The sequence below is a fragment of the Eimeria maxima genome, genomic scaffold, assembly GCF_000499605.1.
Source record: "Eimeria maxima Weybridge genomic scaffold, Emw_scaff726, whole genome shotgun sequence".
NCBI lineage: Eukaryota > Apicomplexa > Conoidasida > Eucoccidiorida > Eimeriidae > Eimeria > Eimeria maxima.
In genome coordinates, this window is record NW_013563957.1 from 1,852 (window position 1) to 16,460 (window position 14,609).

Consider the following 14,609-nt stretch of genomic DNA (forward strand, 5'->3'; position numbering starts at 1 on the left):
ATTTTTTTTTTTTTTTTTTTTTTTTTTTTTTTTATAGGACATTTTGATGGTTTATTAAGTTATAGATCAATAAATAAATTAAATGTTCCTTTTTATACAATAAAAGGGCATAAAGGAATAATAAATGAGGTGTCTATACACCCCAATTGTCCCCTTTTTATTAGCGGAGGTAGTGATGGTAATGTACATCTATGGGATATAAGAACTAAACATAATGTAAGGATTTATTTTATTTATTTATTTTATTTATTTATTTTATTTATTTATTTGTCTATTTGTTTATATTATTTATTTATTTATTTATTTATTTTTATTTTTTTTTATTCTTTTTTTTTTTGTTATTTTTAAGGGTTTAGGGTTTAGGGTTTAGGGTTTAGGGTTTAGGGTTTATATATAGTATGTATTATTTATTGTATAAAATTAAAATAATTATAGTGTATGCATGCATTTATATTTGTCTTTTTATTTACTGTATTTACTATCTAGGGTTTAGGGTTTATTATTGTTTATTAGGATTAATTAGGGTTAATTAGGGTTAATTAGGGTTTAGGGTTTAGGGTTTAGGGTTTTGTGTATAGGTGTTATCGTTAGTAGCAGAAGATGGCGAAGAAGCAGCAGAATGTTGGTCTGTATGTTGGGGAGGTTGTACGCCTCCTCCCTCATCATTATCAGGAGGAGGAGGAGGAGGAGGAGGAGCAGCAGCAGCAGCATCAGCAGCATCAAACCCCCCATCATATGACCCCTCATTGGATTCGTCTCGACATACCTCGAATGAATCTGCTGCTGGATTAGCAGCAGCAGCAGCAGGAGCAGCAGGAGCAGCAGCAGGAGCAGCAAGAACATATTCTCCTTATGGTATAATATTTGCAGGATACGATAATGGTGATATAAAAATAATGGATATAAGAGGACCAAAAATAATAAATGAATTAAATATTAATTTTGGAATTTGTAAATTAAAAACGGATCGACCGGAAATTCAAATTAATAAATTAATTGTCGCAGCGTTAGAGGGTAGACTCGTTACTCTTGACCTCAAAACCCTAAACCCTAAATTAGGGTTTGCAAGAAAAGAACAAAAGATAGCATCAGGTAGGCACTAAACCCTTAATAATATATATACACTGTTTTATATATTTACACTATATACATTAATTGTCGCGGCGTTAGAGGGGAGACTCGTTACTCTTGACCTCAAAACCCTAAACCCTAAATTAGGGTTTGCAAGAAAAGAACAAAAAATTGCATCAGGTAAATAATAAACACTTAATTGTATATATAGGGAATTATATAAATAATAAATAGTAGGTGTTAGAGGATAGATAGATTACTGCGGACCTCAAAACCCTAAACCCTAATTTAGGGTTTGCGAGGAAGGAGCAGAATATTTCGTTTGGTAAACCCTAAACCCTAGATTATAGAAACACTAAACACTAAGCATTAGTGGGTGTATTAGTTACTGCGGACCGCAAAACCCTAAACCCTAATTTAGGGTTTAGGAGGAAAGAGGAGAAGATTACATTAGACGAAAAAATATAAAGAGTAAACCCTTATTATAAACCCTAAACCCTAATTTAGGGTTTACGAGAAAATAACAAAAAAAATTGCCAAATTTTATTCATAATTAGTAGACTATATAAACACTATACACTAAACCCTAAACCCTAATTTAGGGTTTGCAGGCAAGGGGGGAAGAAAATCGCTGCATGTAAACCCTAAACCCTAATTTCTGTAGATCCTAAACCCTAGAGTTTTTGTATTGTATACAATACTAAACCCTAAACCCTAATTAGTAGACCCTAATAAACCCTCAATTAGGGTTTGCATGTATAAGGAGTAGACGGATTGCCTCTGGTCAAACCCTAAATACTATAGACACTAAACCCTAAACCCTAAACCCTAATTTCTATTCGCTAAACCCTAAACCCTAATTTATAAATCCTAAATATGATAAACCCTAAACCCTAATGTTTTATTTTTATATGCATAAGAAGACTTTGTACCCAAAGAACAATATCTTCCCCCGACGTAAACCCTAAACCCTAAACCCTAATTTCTATTATATAGACCCTAAACCCTAAACCCTAAAAATAAAACCTAAACCCTAAAGATTCCTCCGTGGGTTACGAGGCATATCTTTGCTCTTGGTTGCTGCTGCACTTTCCTCTTGCTCCTGCTGCTGCTGCTGCAAGACTGTGTGAGTCTCCTGCCTTAGCTGTGGGTGTGTTGTTTGCACTTGCTCTTGCTGCTGCTGCTATTGCTGCTATTGCTGCTATTGCTACTCTTGCTGCTGCTGCTGCTGTTGGTGGTAGTGATGTACGACTAGGGTTTGTGGTTTATTAACAGGGACTATTTGGGGTGTTTATCCTCTCCCACAGAATAGAGAGATAATAGCAGCAAGCTGTGGCAGCGGGACGGTAAGCAGCACCATAATCAGCAGCAGCAACAGCAGCAACAGCAGCAGCAGCAGCAGCAGCAGGAGGATAAAAATAGAAAACATTATCAGTATCAGTAGAACCATGAATAGCAGAGGATCATAACTTCCCTTAATATAGCAAAATAACATAATGACATCTCTCCTCTCCCTCTCTCCTCCCTCTCCCTCTCCTCCCTCTCCTCCCTCTCCCTCTCCCTCTCCTCCCTCTCCCTATCCCTATCATCTGTTATTATATATATATATTATATGAATGTATAGGTATCAATATATAATTATTCATATCCATTAAATCGTACAATAGAGGATAAGGATTCAGGTCTCCTTGTTGGTGTCGTAGGAGAACAAAAGAAATTAAATGAATCAAAAATATGTGATCAACCAATAATTAATTTTTGTTGGCATCCAAATAAAATTGGACTTTCTATTATATCATCAATTGATTATTATATTCGTCTTATTATTATCACTAAATTACATCTATATTAACTTACTACTGTTGCTACTGTTGCTACTGTTACTGTTGCTGTTGCTGCTATTGCTGCTCCTGTTGCTGCTCCTGTTGCTGCTGCTATTGCTGCTGATGGTGCTCGTGATGGTGATGAGGATGAGGATGATGGGGTGTGTTGTCTCAATATTGCTATAGGAGATATATAATAGGGGATGACATAATTATTATATGTATCTGCCTATCATTATTACTGCTGCAGCTAGAGTAACAGCAGCAACAACAGCAGCAGCAGCAGCAACAGCAACAGCAACAGCAACAGCAACAGCAGCAGTAGTAACAGTTGTCATGGATTTCCATGTTATTGCTGCTGCTGCTGCTGCTGCTATTGCTGCTGCTGCTGCAGTTTCTATTTCTGTTAACTATTAACTTACATGAACTTTTGTCATAAATGTCAATAACAACTAGCTACTATTCCTGCTGCTGCTGTTGTTGTTGCTGCTGCTGCAGCAACAGCAGCAGGAGTTCGTAGAGATTATGGTGGTGCTGCTTCAGCAATAGCAGCAGCTGCTAGTACACCTATTGCTGCTGCTGCTGTTGTTGTTATTGTTGCAGCAGCAGCAGCAGCAGCAGCACACACGGTGTTACACACAATGCACAACAATAGGCATTTCCCACACAGATCTAAACAACTTCATTTGCTGCTGCTGCAGCAACAGCAGCAGCAACTGCTGCTCAGCAGCAGCAGCAACAGCAGCAACAGCAGCTGCTGCTGCTGCTGCTGCTGCAGCAACACTTCTATTATTATTATTATTTCCTTATAGGAAACAAAAAGCACTTTGGCAAACACATATGCATTAAAAAAGGCACAAAAAATAAAACATTCCTGCTGCTGCTGCTGCTGCTGCTGCTGCAGCAAGAGCAGCAGCAGCAGCAGCAGCAGCAGCACCCCACACCAAGAGCAGCAGGACAATGAGCTGCAGCACCTCATACAGTGAACTTCATACGCTTTGTTCCATTGATGTTGCTGCTGCCGCTGCTGCTGTTGCTGTTGCTGCTGCTGCTGCAGCAGCAATGTTCTGCTGAATAAAAATTTATTCTTCCTTTATGGCTGTTTGTATATCCAATTTAGCAGCAGCAGTTGTTGCTGCTGGTGCGGCTGCTGCTGCTGCTGCTGCACTTGCTGCTGCTGCAGGTGCGGCTGTTGCTGGTGCACTTAGTGCTGCTGCAGGTGCGGCTGCTGCTGTTGCAGTTGCTGCTGCTGGTGATCTTGCACTTGCTGCTGCTGCTGCTGCTGCTGCTGCTGCTGCAGCAAGTGCATGCTTATGGGCCTGTAGCAGCCTGCTGTGCTGCTGCTGCAGCCACAGCAGCAAATCATAAGGACAAAGATTAATAAAAAAAGAATTAATATCTTCTCTTATTCTTTTTATCTTCCTGCTGCTGCAGGTAACAACAATATCTCCTGCTGCTGTTGCTGCTGCTGCTGCAGCAGCAAACTCAAAACGTAAACCTATACCACCTAAAGAACGACGTAAATCTGCTGCTGCTAACGAATCTGCTGCTGTTGTTGCTGTTGCTGCTGCTGTTGCTGTTGCTGCTGCTGCTGCAGCAGAGGGGTCTTCTGATGTCTCCGTCTTCGGAGTTCTCTGGTCGCAGCCATTGCTGCTGCTGCTGCTGCTGCTGCTGTTTCTGCTGTTGCTGCTGCTGTTGCTGCTGCTGTTGGTGTTACGTTCCGCTGCATGCGAGTCTCGCTCTTGCTCTTGCTGCTGCTGCTGCTGCTCCTCCTCCTCCTCGTCGTCTTCCTCTTCTTCCTCTTCCTCCTCTTCCTGTTGCTGCTGCAGTTGTCTTGCTGCAGCAACAACAGCCTTACCTGCCTGCTGAATAATTTGCTGCTGCTGCATGCAGTAATCAAATTGGTTATCTATGCTGCCAGCCCCATTATTAACAGCAGCAGCAAATCCATTAAATTGCTGCAGCAGCAGCAGCAGCCAATCACTACTTGCTGTACTAAGAGATGTACCTAGCAGCAATGCAGCAGGAGCAGCAGCAGGATGCCAATTGCTGCTACTCCTACTGCTGCTGCTGCTGCTGTTCTTGATGCTGTTACTGTTGATAGCGCTGTTCTTCCTCCTGCTGCTGCTGCCTTTGCTGCTGCTGCCTTTGCTGCTGCTGCCGTTGCTGCTGCTGCCGTTGCTGCTGCTGCCGTTGCTGCTGCTGCTGCTGCTGTTGATATCTGTGGAGGCTGCGGATATGGAGTTAACATCGCCATTATCACACAACGGATCAGCAGCAGCAGCAGCAGCAGCAGCAGGAACTCCCGCTGCTGCTGCTGCTGCTGCTGCTAGCTCCCCAGAGGGCAGCAGCCAACTCTGTGGGGAGCGACAAGAGCTGCACATACACCTGGAGCCCCCGCTGCATGTTAGATGCGCAGCAACATCACAAGAGCTGCTGCTGCTGCTGCTGCTGCTGCCGTTGGTGCTACTGCTGCTGCTGCTGCATGCGGTGCTGCACTGACTCAGCGCCTCCCCCTTCTGCAGCAAACGAACAGAGCATCTGTTGGGCTTCCCTCTTTGAGCAATGGATGCAGCAGCAGCAGCAGGAACTCCTGCTGCTGCTGCTGCTGCTGCTGCCGTTGCTACTGGATGCTGCGGTGGCAGGAGCTGCTGTTGTGTTGAGTGCAGCAGCAGGTGGCTGGGATCATACAGCCCTTGTGCTGCTGCTGATTTAACAGCAGCAGCAGCAGCAGCTCCGTTGCTGCCTGCAGCAGCAGCAGCAGCAGCAGAATGCAGCAGCGCCCTTACAAATCCATCAGCAGCAAATGCCTTATGAGGGGAGAAGAGACATTCATCAAAAAGGAGACACAAAGGGAGACAAATGCTGCTGCAGCAGGGACATACAGGATATACATTCCCTGCTGCTGCTGCTGCTGCTGCTGCTTCTTCTGCTGGTCCTGCAGCAGCAGCAGCAGCAGCAGCAGCAAAAGGAGACACTACAGGAGAGGTGTCTCCTTTCTTAGCAGCAATCCATACAACCTGCGAATGATGCAGCGCGGACTCGAAGGCAAAGGGACACATGATGCCTTGCTGCTGCTGCTGCTGCTGCTGCTGCTGCTGCTCTACCTGCTGCTGCTGCTCCTGCTGCTGCTGCTGCTGCATCCCCATACACCGGAAGAAGAAGACATTGCCGTGCAATTCATGCACAGGTATAAACCAAGGCAGCACAAAGAAGGAATTATTTAGGGGGAAATCAGCAGCAGCAGCAGCACCTGCTGCTGCTGCTGCTGCACCTGCAGGAGCAACTGGAGCATCTGTAGCAACAGAAGCAGCAACTGCTGCTTTTGCTGCTGCGTCAGTCTTTCCTAGGTGTGCAGCAGCAGCAGCTGCTGCTGCTGCTCGTATAGCAGCGCGATAGTTTCCTTGCATTTGTACAAGACATCCCTGCTGCTGCTGTTGCTGCTGTTGTTGCTGTTGCTGCTGCAGCAAGAGCAGCAGCTTGTGCTGCTGCTGCTCCTGCTGCAGCGGCAGCACCCGTAGACCTGACTGCGGTGCTGCCAGCACCGACAGCAGCAGCAGCAGCGCATAACGCTCTAAGTTATCAACATTTTGTGTCAGCAGCAGCAGCCGCTGCGGCTGCTGCAGCAGCAGCAGCGCCAGCAGCAAATGCCATACAGAAGGGAAGGCAGCAGCATATAATTGGGGAGGATGAGCAGCAAACCAGAAGCCAGACAGCCTGCAGCAGCAGCAGCAGCAACAGCAGCAACAGCAGCAGCAATAACAACAACATAACGGTGCAGCAGGGCGTTATAGCAGTACACAGCAAACCCCAAGTACGCCAGCAGCAGTAGCAGCAGCAACAGCAGCACAATGTACAGCAGCAACAGCAGCAGCAACAGCAGCAGCAGCAGCAGCAGCAGCAGCAGCAGCAGCAAGTGTACCAGTCAGTAGGGTTAGCGATTGCTCTGCCAATTGTTGCATCATCTTCATTAAAAGCTCCCCATACACCTAAAGATGCAACGCGCTGCTGCTGCTGCTGCTGCTGCTGCTGCTGCTGCTGCTGTTGCTTCTGCTTCTTTGGTGTAGCAGACGGGCCTACCTCTTGCTGTTTTCGCTTAGGCTGCCGCTTGCTCCGCTGCTGCTGCTGCTGCTGCTGCTGCTGCCTCTTACGCTGCTTCTGCTTACGATACAAAGGAATGCCGCTCAGGCTGCCGAGTCCTGTAATAACAGCAGCAACAGCAGCAGCAGCAGCAGCAGTAGCAGCAACAGCAGCAGCAGCAACAACAGCAGCAGAGGGAGGCAACAGGTGAGCACTCGATTGATAAAAAGTATAAGGAAATACAGCAGCGTAGAAGCAGAAGCAGCAACATGTGCAGCAGCAGCAGCAGCAGTAACAGCAGCCGCAGCAGCAACAACAGCAACAACAGCATCAGCAACAAGAGCAGCAGCAACAGCAGCAGCAGCAGCAGCAGCCGCAGCAGCTGTGCCTACCTGCTCCTGTGAGTATGATGAGAGGATGAGGACAGTTAGGATCAAAGAGAAGGCGCTTCATCATATCTGTGCTGCTGCTGCTGCTGCTGCGGGTACGAATCTGCGGCAGCAGCAGCTGCTGCTGCTGCTGCTCTTCTTGCTGCACCATTTTCGTGCACATCTTTGACCCCTACTAGCTGCTAGCTGCTGCTGCTGCTGCTGCTGCTGTAGCTGTCCGACACTTGCTGCCTTCCTGCTGCTGCTAAGAAGACCCCTAGCCTCTCCAATATAAGCAGGAGGGATGCAGCAGCAGCAGCAGCAGCAGCGGCAGCTCCATGGCTAGGCAGCAGTCGCTGCTAGCTGACGCTCGAGGAAGTGTTGTTGTTGTTGCTGCTGCTGGCTGCTGGAGCCCATGCTGCTGCTGCAGCTATCCGTAGGTGTTACCGCACAGTATGAGCAGCAGCTTGTGCCGATGCTGCTGATGCATCTGCTGCTGCTGCTGCTGCTGCTGCTGCTGTCGTGGGGCCCGTGCAGCAGCAAACTGGGGGGTGATCTGTGCTGCCACTAAGCAGCCATTAAGAGAATAAAGAAGAAGTTCTTCTTTATTGAGTAAATAAATATATTAATTAAATAAACTAGCTGGGCAGCAGCAGCAGCAGCAGCAGCAGACTCCTGCTGCTGCTGCTGCTGCTGCTGCTGCTGTTGTCGCTCCAAGGGCTGCAAGCCGACCGTAGTATACAGAGCGCCCGCGCTGCTGCGGTCTCTAAGATCTGCGGCTGCTGCTGCTGCTGCTGCTGCTGCACGCGCAGCAGCAACAGATTGTCTTTCCTTCTTTCTTGCTTTTACCTTTGTCCCTCTAGTAGTTATTTTGCTGCTGGGCTGTGGCTGCGCCCCAGGCGCTGCAGCCGAACTGCAGCAGGAGGGGCAGCAGCAGCAGCAGCAGGAGCAGCAGCAGACGCATGAGCAGCAGCAGCAGCAACGGTAGTCGGCGGCCCTCCATCGTTTTCCTTTTGGGATTCCTTACCCTCCATGCAACTTGCTACGTGTTGCGGCCTGCGCAGCAGCAGCAGCAGCAGCAGCAGCAGCAGCAGCAGATTCTGACGAACAGAGTCCAGCAACAGCAGCAACAGCAGCAACAGCAGCAGCAGCAGCAGCAGCAGCAGATTCGCGCAGCAGCGCTTTTAAGGTATTGATAGACAGAGTCTGCAATGCCTCGTCTCTGCTGCTGCGAGGATTTACTTCTGTTGCGCTGCCGCAACAATGCAGCAGCAGCAGCAGCAGCAGCAGCAGAAGCAGCAACTGCAGCAGCAGCAGCAGCAGCAACTGCAGCAGCAGCAGCTGCTGCAGCAGATTCCGATTGTTTTCTCAAGCATGCATATCTACGCAGTTTGTGTTATGTATTGATAGCGAAGCAACAGAAGCAGCAGAAGCAGCAGAAGCAGCAGCAGCAGCAGAAGCAGCAGAAGTAGCAGCAACTGCAGCAACAGCAGCAACAGCAGCAACAGCAGCAACGGAGATAGCAACAGCAACAGCACCGGCAGCAGCATCTGCTCCAGCAGCACCAGTAGCAGCAGACCAAGAAGCAGCAGCAGCAGCAGCACCAGAAGCATCAGCAGCGTCAGCTCCAGCAGCAACATCTCCAGCAGCAGCAGCACCAGCCGCAGGAGCAGCAGCAGCAGCAGCAGCAGCAGCAGAGGCAAGCAGCAGTATCCTATCTCTTCCCTCTCGTATCCTTCAGTGTCAGGTGTACATACACCCGATCTTTCTTGCTGCTGAGAGAGCTGCTGCAGTGCCGCACTCTGCTGCTTCTGCTGCTGCTGCTCCTGGTAGTGGTGGTGGTGCAGCAGCAGCAGCAGCAGCAACAGCAGCAGCAGCAGACGATTGTACGTCCTTTATTTTGCTGCAGCTTGTTAGAGAAGCACTCATAGAGGAGAGAGACAAAGCAGCAGCAGCAGCAGCAGCAGCAGCAGATGCTGCTAGTGCTTCCTCAGCAGCAGCAGAAGGTACGAGAGATACAGCAGCAACGGAAGCAGCAGCAGCAGCTGCTGCTGCTGCTGCTGTATCTCGCGTGCTGCAGCAGCTGGAGCAGCACGAGCAGCATCCGCATCATGATGAGCAGCAGGAGGAAGCAGCATCAACAGCAACAACAACAACAGCAGCAGCAGCAGCAGCAGGAGACTGCTGCTGCTGCTGCTCCTCCTCTTCTCATATAACATGGCCAATTGCATGCAGCAGCTTTGCTGCTGTTGGCATCTGCAGCGCAGCAAGGCAGCAAATAGGCAGAAGTTTAATTGTTGCTGCTGCTCTCCCTTTTGTCTCCTTTACTACTAATAATAATAATAATACTGCAGCAGCAGCAGCGGTAAGATATTCTGCTGCTTATGCTGCTGTTGCTGCTGCTGTTAGTGCTGCTGTTGCTGCTGCTGGATGTGCTGCTGTTGCTGCTGCTGGATGTGCTGCTGTTAGTGCTGCAGTTTCTGCTGCTGTTAATGTTGCTGCTGCTGCTGCTGTTAGTGCTGCTGTGTTTGTGGCTGCATTTGCACAAAACATCATCACCATCTCCTTGCTGCTGCTGCTGTTGCTGCTGCTGCTGCTGCTGCTGTTGCTGCTGCAGGTGGTGCGAGATTTTTTTTTCTTTTGCTGCTTGGAGGCGATGGGTTCTGCTGCTGTTGCTGCTGAGGAATTTTTTCTTGCTTCTCCTTTTCTTTGCTTTAATACGGATTTATCTGCTGCTGCTGCAGCACGTCGTGCTGCTGCTGCTGCTGCTCAGGTGTATAGGCACCTTGTTTCTTGGGTAGCAGAGCTGCAGGGAAGACAATTAACAGCTCTTGCTGCTGCAGTGCAGCAGATGCAGGTACCAGCAGCAGCAGACACAAATGAGCTGCTGCTGCCTTGCTGCTGCAGCAGCTGTTCCTCGGCTCGCGACAAAGGAGTACCAGCAGCAGGTTCTTCAGGTGCAACAGCAGCTGCAGCAGCTGCAGCAGCAGCTGCAGCAGCAGCAGCTGCTGCTGCAGCACCAAAAGAAGCAGCAGGAAGAAAACGAGAGTCTCTATTCAGCTGTTTCTCCAGCAGCAACTTTAGGCAGCGCATGCAATCCTTGTTAGCAGCAGATTCCCCTCCAGGTGCAGCAGCAGCAGCAGCAGCAGCAGCAGTTGTACTGCTGGAGGCAGCAGACTTTTTACCGGATACAGAGGAAGATAGTGCAACACCAAGAACAATTGCAACACCACCAACAGCAGCAGCAGCAACAGGAGGAGGAGGAGCTGCAACAGCAGCAGGAGGAGCAGCAGCACAAAAGCCCCGCTGCTTCTCTGCTGACCTTACTCGCTTCTGCAGCAATTTCGTTAACGAGAAGCTGCTGCAACACATGCAGCAGCAGCTGCTACAGCAGCAGCTGCTGCAGCAAGAACAGCAGCAGGTGCTGAGTCCAAGGGAGACAGCAGAGCTGCAGCAAGGTCTTGATGGTTTGCTGCAGCAGCTGCTGCTGCAGGAACAAGAATTACAAACACAGCGGCTACAGCAGCAGCAGCAGCAAATGCTGCTGCTGCAGTCTAACTGCAGCAGCAGCATTCATGAGGGTGAGGAACTTGTATCTCCTGCTCTTGCGCTGATGGAAGGCTACCGCAGCAGCAGCAGCAGCAGCAGCAGCATCACCACCACCACCACCACCAACAGCAGCAGCAGCAGCAGCAGCAGCAAGCAGCAGCAGCCAGTTAATGCCTTCGGTCTCCTATGGGACATTGTTAGATCTCCTCTAATAAAAGATGAGCAAAGAGACATCTTATTCTTCCAGCAGCTGCAGCGGCAGCAGCAGCTGCTGCTGCAGCAACAGCAGCAGCAACAGCAGCAGCAGCAGCAGCAGCAAGAACAATTGCAACAACTACAGCAACTTCAGCAACTCCAGCAGTTGCAACAACTGCAGCAGCTGCAGCAACTGCAGCAGGTGCAGCAGCTGCAGCAGCTGCAGCAGCTGCTGCTGGACCCGACAGGGCGGACTCTCTCCCGTACTACCAACAACCGCAACAACCGCAGCAACCAGCGCAGCAGCAGCAGCAACAGCAGCAGCAGCAACAGCAACGAGCTTGGCCTATCTTTAACTTTGCAGCATGCATGGGGTAGCTGCAGATACACCGTAGATGGCTTTGCTGCTGCCGCTGCTCCCTGCAGCGCAGCAGCAATTGGTGCTTTGCTGCACTTATCTCCTCCTTTGCTTCCTTGGCTACAGGAGAGTCTAACGAATACAACTATGAGCAGCAGCAGCAACAGCAGCAGCAGCAGCTGGCTGCTTGGGGCTCCCCCTTCTCTGCCTGCTGCAGCAGCAGCACTATTAGAGTCCCTCTCTCCTCCTGCATGCAGCTGCTCTTATGCCTTGTGTCTGCCGAGTGCTGCGCTGCAGCAGCAGCTGCTGCTGCAGCGGCGCCTCGGCCTTCCGCAGCACGTGCTGCTGCAGCAGCGGTGGTTCCCGGTGTCTGTACACCGCAAAACAGTAGAGACAGCAGCAGCACAGCTGCTGCAGCGTTATGGTTACCCAGAGCCACGAAGTCCTGCTGCTGCTGTTGCTGCTGTTGCTGCATTTGTTGCTGCTGCTGCAGCAGCATCAGCAGCAAAAACGCGGAGAAGAATAGCTGCCTCCTCTGCAGCATCCCCTGCGAAGACAGCACCAACAGAAGCAACAGCTGCTGCTGCTGCTGCACCAGCACTAGCAGCAGCAGCTGTTGCTGCAGCAGCAGCAAAGGATACTTCGTGGAGGCTTGGTAAGTCTGCCGTCTTCTTGTCTTCTCGTGCTGCAACGCAGCTGGTGGAGGTGCAGCAGCTGCTGCAGCAGGAGGGGGAAGGGCCATGGATGGCAGCCGCAGCAGCAGCAGCAGCAGCAGCTGCTGCTGCTGCAGACAGGAAGCAGCAAATCCGTGCTGCGCTGCGATCGAGGGTTATATGCATTGCTGCGTTAGAGAAGATGCGCAAACGCAGCAGCAGAAGACGGCGAGCAGCAGCAATTGCTGCTGCAGCTGCTGAGGATGCTGCAGCAGCAGCAGCAGCACTAGAAGCAGCAGCAGCAGCAGCAGCAGCAGCAGAACCAGGAGCCAATGAAGCTCCTGCAGCCAACGAGCTGCAGCAGCTGCAGCGGATGCCGCAATTGCGGCTCGTTGAACGACATCCACACACCCAACGCGGCAGTGCTGCTGCTGCTGCTGCTGCTCCTGCTCCTGCTCCTGCTCCTGCTGCTCCTGCCAAGGATCATGATAAGCATGCTCCTGCTGCTGCTGGTAAAGACCGTGATAATGCTGTGGCCGCAGCAGCAGCAGCTGCTGCTGCTGCTGCACCTGCAAAGCCGGAGGAAAGCCATCTGCCCGCGGCGCTGCACCTTCATAAGCAGCCGCCTGGAAGTGCTGATCCGCTGCAGCAGCAGCAGCAGCAACAGCAGCAGCAGCAGCAGCAGCAGCAAAAGAGTTCTCTGTTTCAAAGCAGCAGCAGAACTACAGCAGACGTCTCCCAAAAGGGGAGTACAGGCGAAGGAAGCTGCGGAGACACCGCAGCAGCAGCAGGAGCCGCAGCAGCAGCGGCACCAGCAGCAGCGGCACCAGCAGCAGCAGGCACAGCAGCAGCAGCAGGTGCAGCAGCAGCATCAACGGTGGAGGGCAGTGTTGATTCGCACGATAAGCGACGAAGGAGACAGAGGAGACACCGTCCCCCACCAGCAGCACCTCCGCCACCTCCAGCAGCACCTGCTGCTGCTGCAGCAGCAGCAGCAGCAGCAACAACAAATCGTCGGGTCCCTCCCCCTCCGCCTCCCTATCCTCCACCTCCCGCCTATCCACCGCCACCTCCTGTTCCTCCTCCCCCTCCATTGATGCAGCAGCTGCAGTGGCAGCAGCAGCTGCTGCTGCAGCAGCTGCAGCAGGTGCAGCACCCTCTGCAGCAGCAGCATCACCAGCATTCAACTTCCTTTCCCCATCATACAAGACAGCCCCTGCTGCTGCAGCCAACGCAGCAGCAGCAGAAACAGCAGCAGCAGCAACAGCAGCAGCAAATCCGGGTTAGCAGTAGTCGTCAGCAGCGGCATCGTGCCGCCTCTACCCTGCAGCAGCAGCAGCAACAGCAGCAACAGCCGCAGCAGCAGGAAGAGCAACGGTTGCTTCAAGAGCAGCAGCAACTGCAGCTGCAGCTGCAGCAGCAGCAGCAGCAGCAGCAGCAGCGCCTCCCGTTGTATGCCTCACAAGGGAATATGCAGATGATGAATGGGCCTCCTCCTCCCCCACCTCCTCCGCAGCAGCTGCCGCTGCACCAGCAGCAGCTGCTGCTGCTGCAGCAGCAGCATCGGTTGCAGCAGCAGCAACTGCTGCTGCTGCAGCAACAGCAGCAGCAGCAGCAGGCAGAAGGGGTCCGTATGTATCATCTGGCTTGTCAAAGGAAGGGCAATGCAATAATAAACAACAGCAACTGCAGCAGCAGCAACAGCAGCAGCAGCAGCAGCAGCAGCAGCAGAAGCATGCCTCCTCCTCCTCCTCCTGCCCAAGGAGGGCATTGGGTATTCAGAGATGGAGTTTGGGGATTAATTAACCAATAAATTAATTAATTAATTAATTAATTAATTAATTAATTAATTAATTAATTAATTATAATTAATTAATTAATTAATTAATAAGTAATTATTATAATAATATAATTAATAAATAAGATTATTTATATAATAAATATAATTAATAATTAATAAATATAATTATTAATTATATTTATTTATTAATTAATTAATTATATTAATTAATTAATTAATTAATTATAATTATTAATATAAATAATAATTATATATAATAATATATAATTATTATCCGTGTCTTCTTGTTTGTTATATTTATGTTTAATATCTACATATAGAGTGAGAAAGCTGCTGTGCTGCTGCTGCTGCTGCTGCTGCTGCTGCTTGGCAGCAACGCAGCAGCACAGCAGCAGCTCGTGGCTCACTCTCCGCCCCATTTGTTGCCCCAGTTACTGCTCTTGCTGCAGCAGCAGCAGCAGAAGCAGCAGCAGCAACGCTTGTTGCATAAAAAGGGATCCAAGTATAGGGAATTATATCAGCAGCAGCAGCAGCAGCAGCAGCAAAACAGCAGCAGCAGCAGCAGCAGCAGCTGATGAAGCGGGACTAGCTGCAACAGCAGCAAAAGAAGCAAAAGCAGAAGTGTCAATAGCAGCAGCAGCAGCAGCAGCAGCAGCAGCGGCAGCAGAAGCGGCAGCAGCAGCAGCAGCGGCAGCAGCAGCAGCAGCAGCA

The 14,609-nt window shown here is 50.1% G+C and overlaps 2 protein-coding genes across 2 annotated transcripts; one reads left to right on the plus strand and one right to left on the minus strand.

Annotated features, from left to right (window-relative positions):
• Positions 1-3,976: 3,976 nt before the first annotated feature.
• On the minus strand, positions 3,977-7,526 carry EMWEY_00041890 (hypothetical protein, conserved; the record flags this gene model as incomplete). Its single annotated transcript, XM_013478851.1, has 3 exons — positions 3,977-6,611; positions 6,817-7,093; positions 7,367-7,526. The coding sequence occupies 3 exons, from the start codon at positions 7,524-7,526 to the stop codon at positions 3,977-3,979; spliced, it is 3,072 nt and encodes a 1,023-aa protein (XP_013334305.1).
• A 231-nt stretch (positions 7,527-7,757) lies between these two features.
• Positions 7,758-13,910, plus strand: EMWEY_00041900 (hypothetical protein, conserved; the record flags this gene model as incomplete). The annotated part of the gene is made up of 4 exons (XM_013478852.1): positions 7,758-7,778; positions 8,242-8,531; positions 8,753-9,348; positions 10,147-13,910. 4 exons carry the CDS (start codon positions 7,758-7,760, stop codon positions 13,908-13,910), a joined length of 4,671 nt encoding a protein of 1,556 aa, XP_013334306.1.
• Positions 13,911-14,609: the final 699 nt, after the last annotated feature.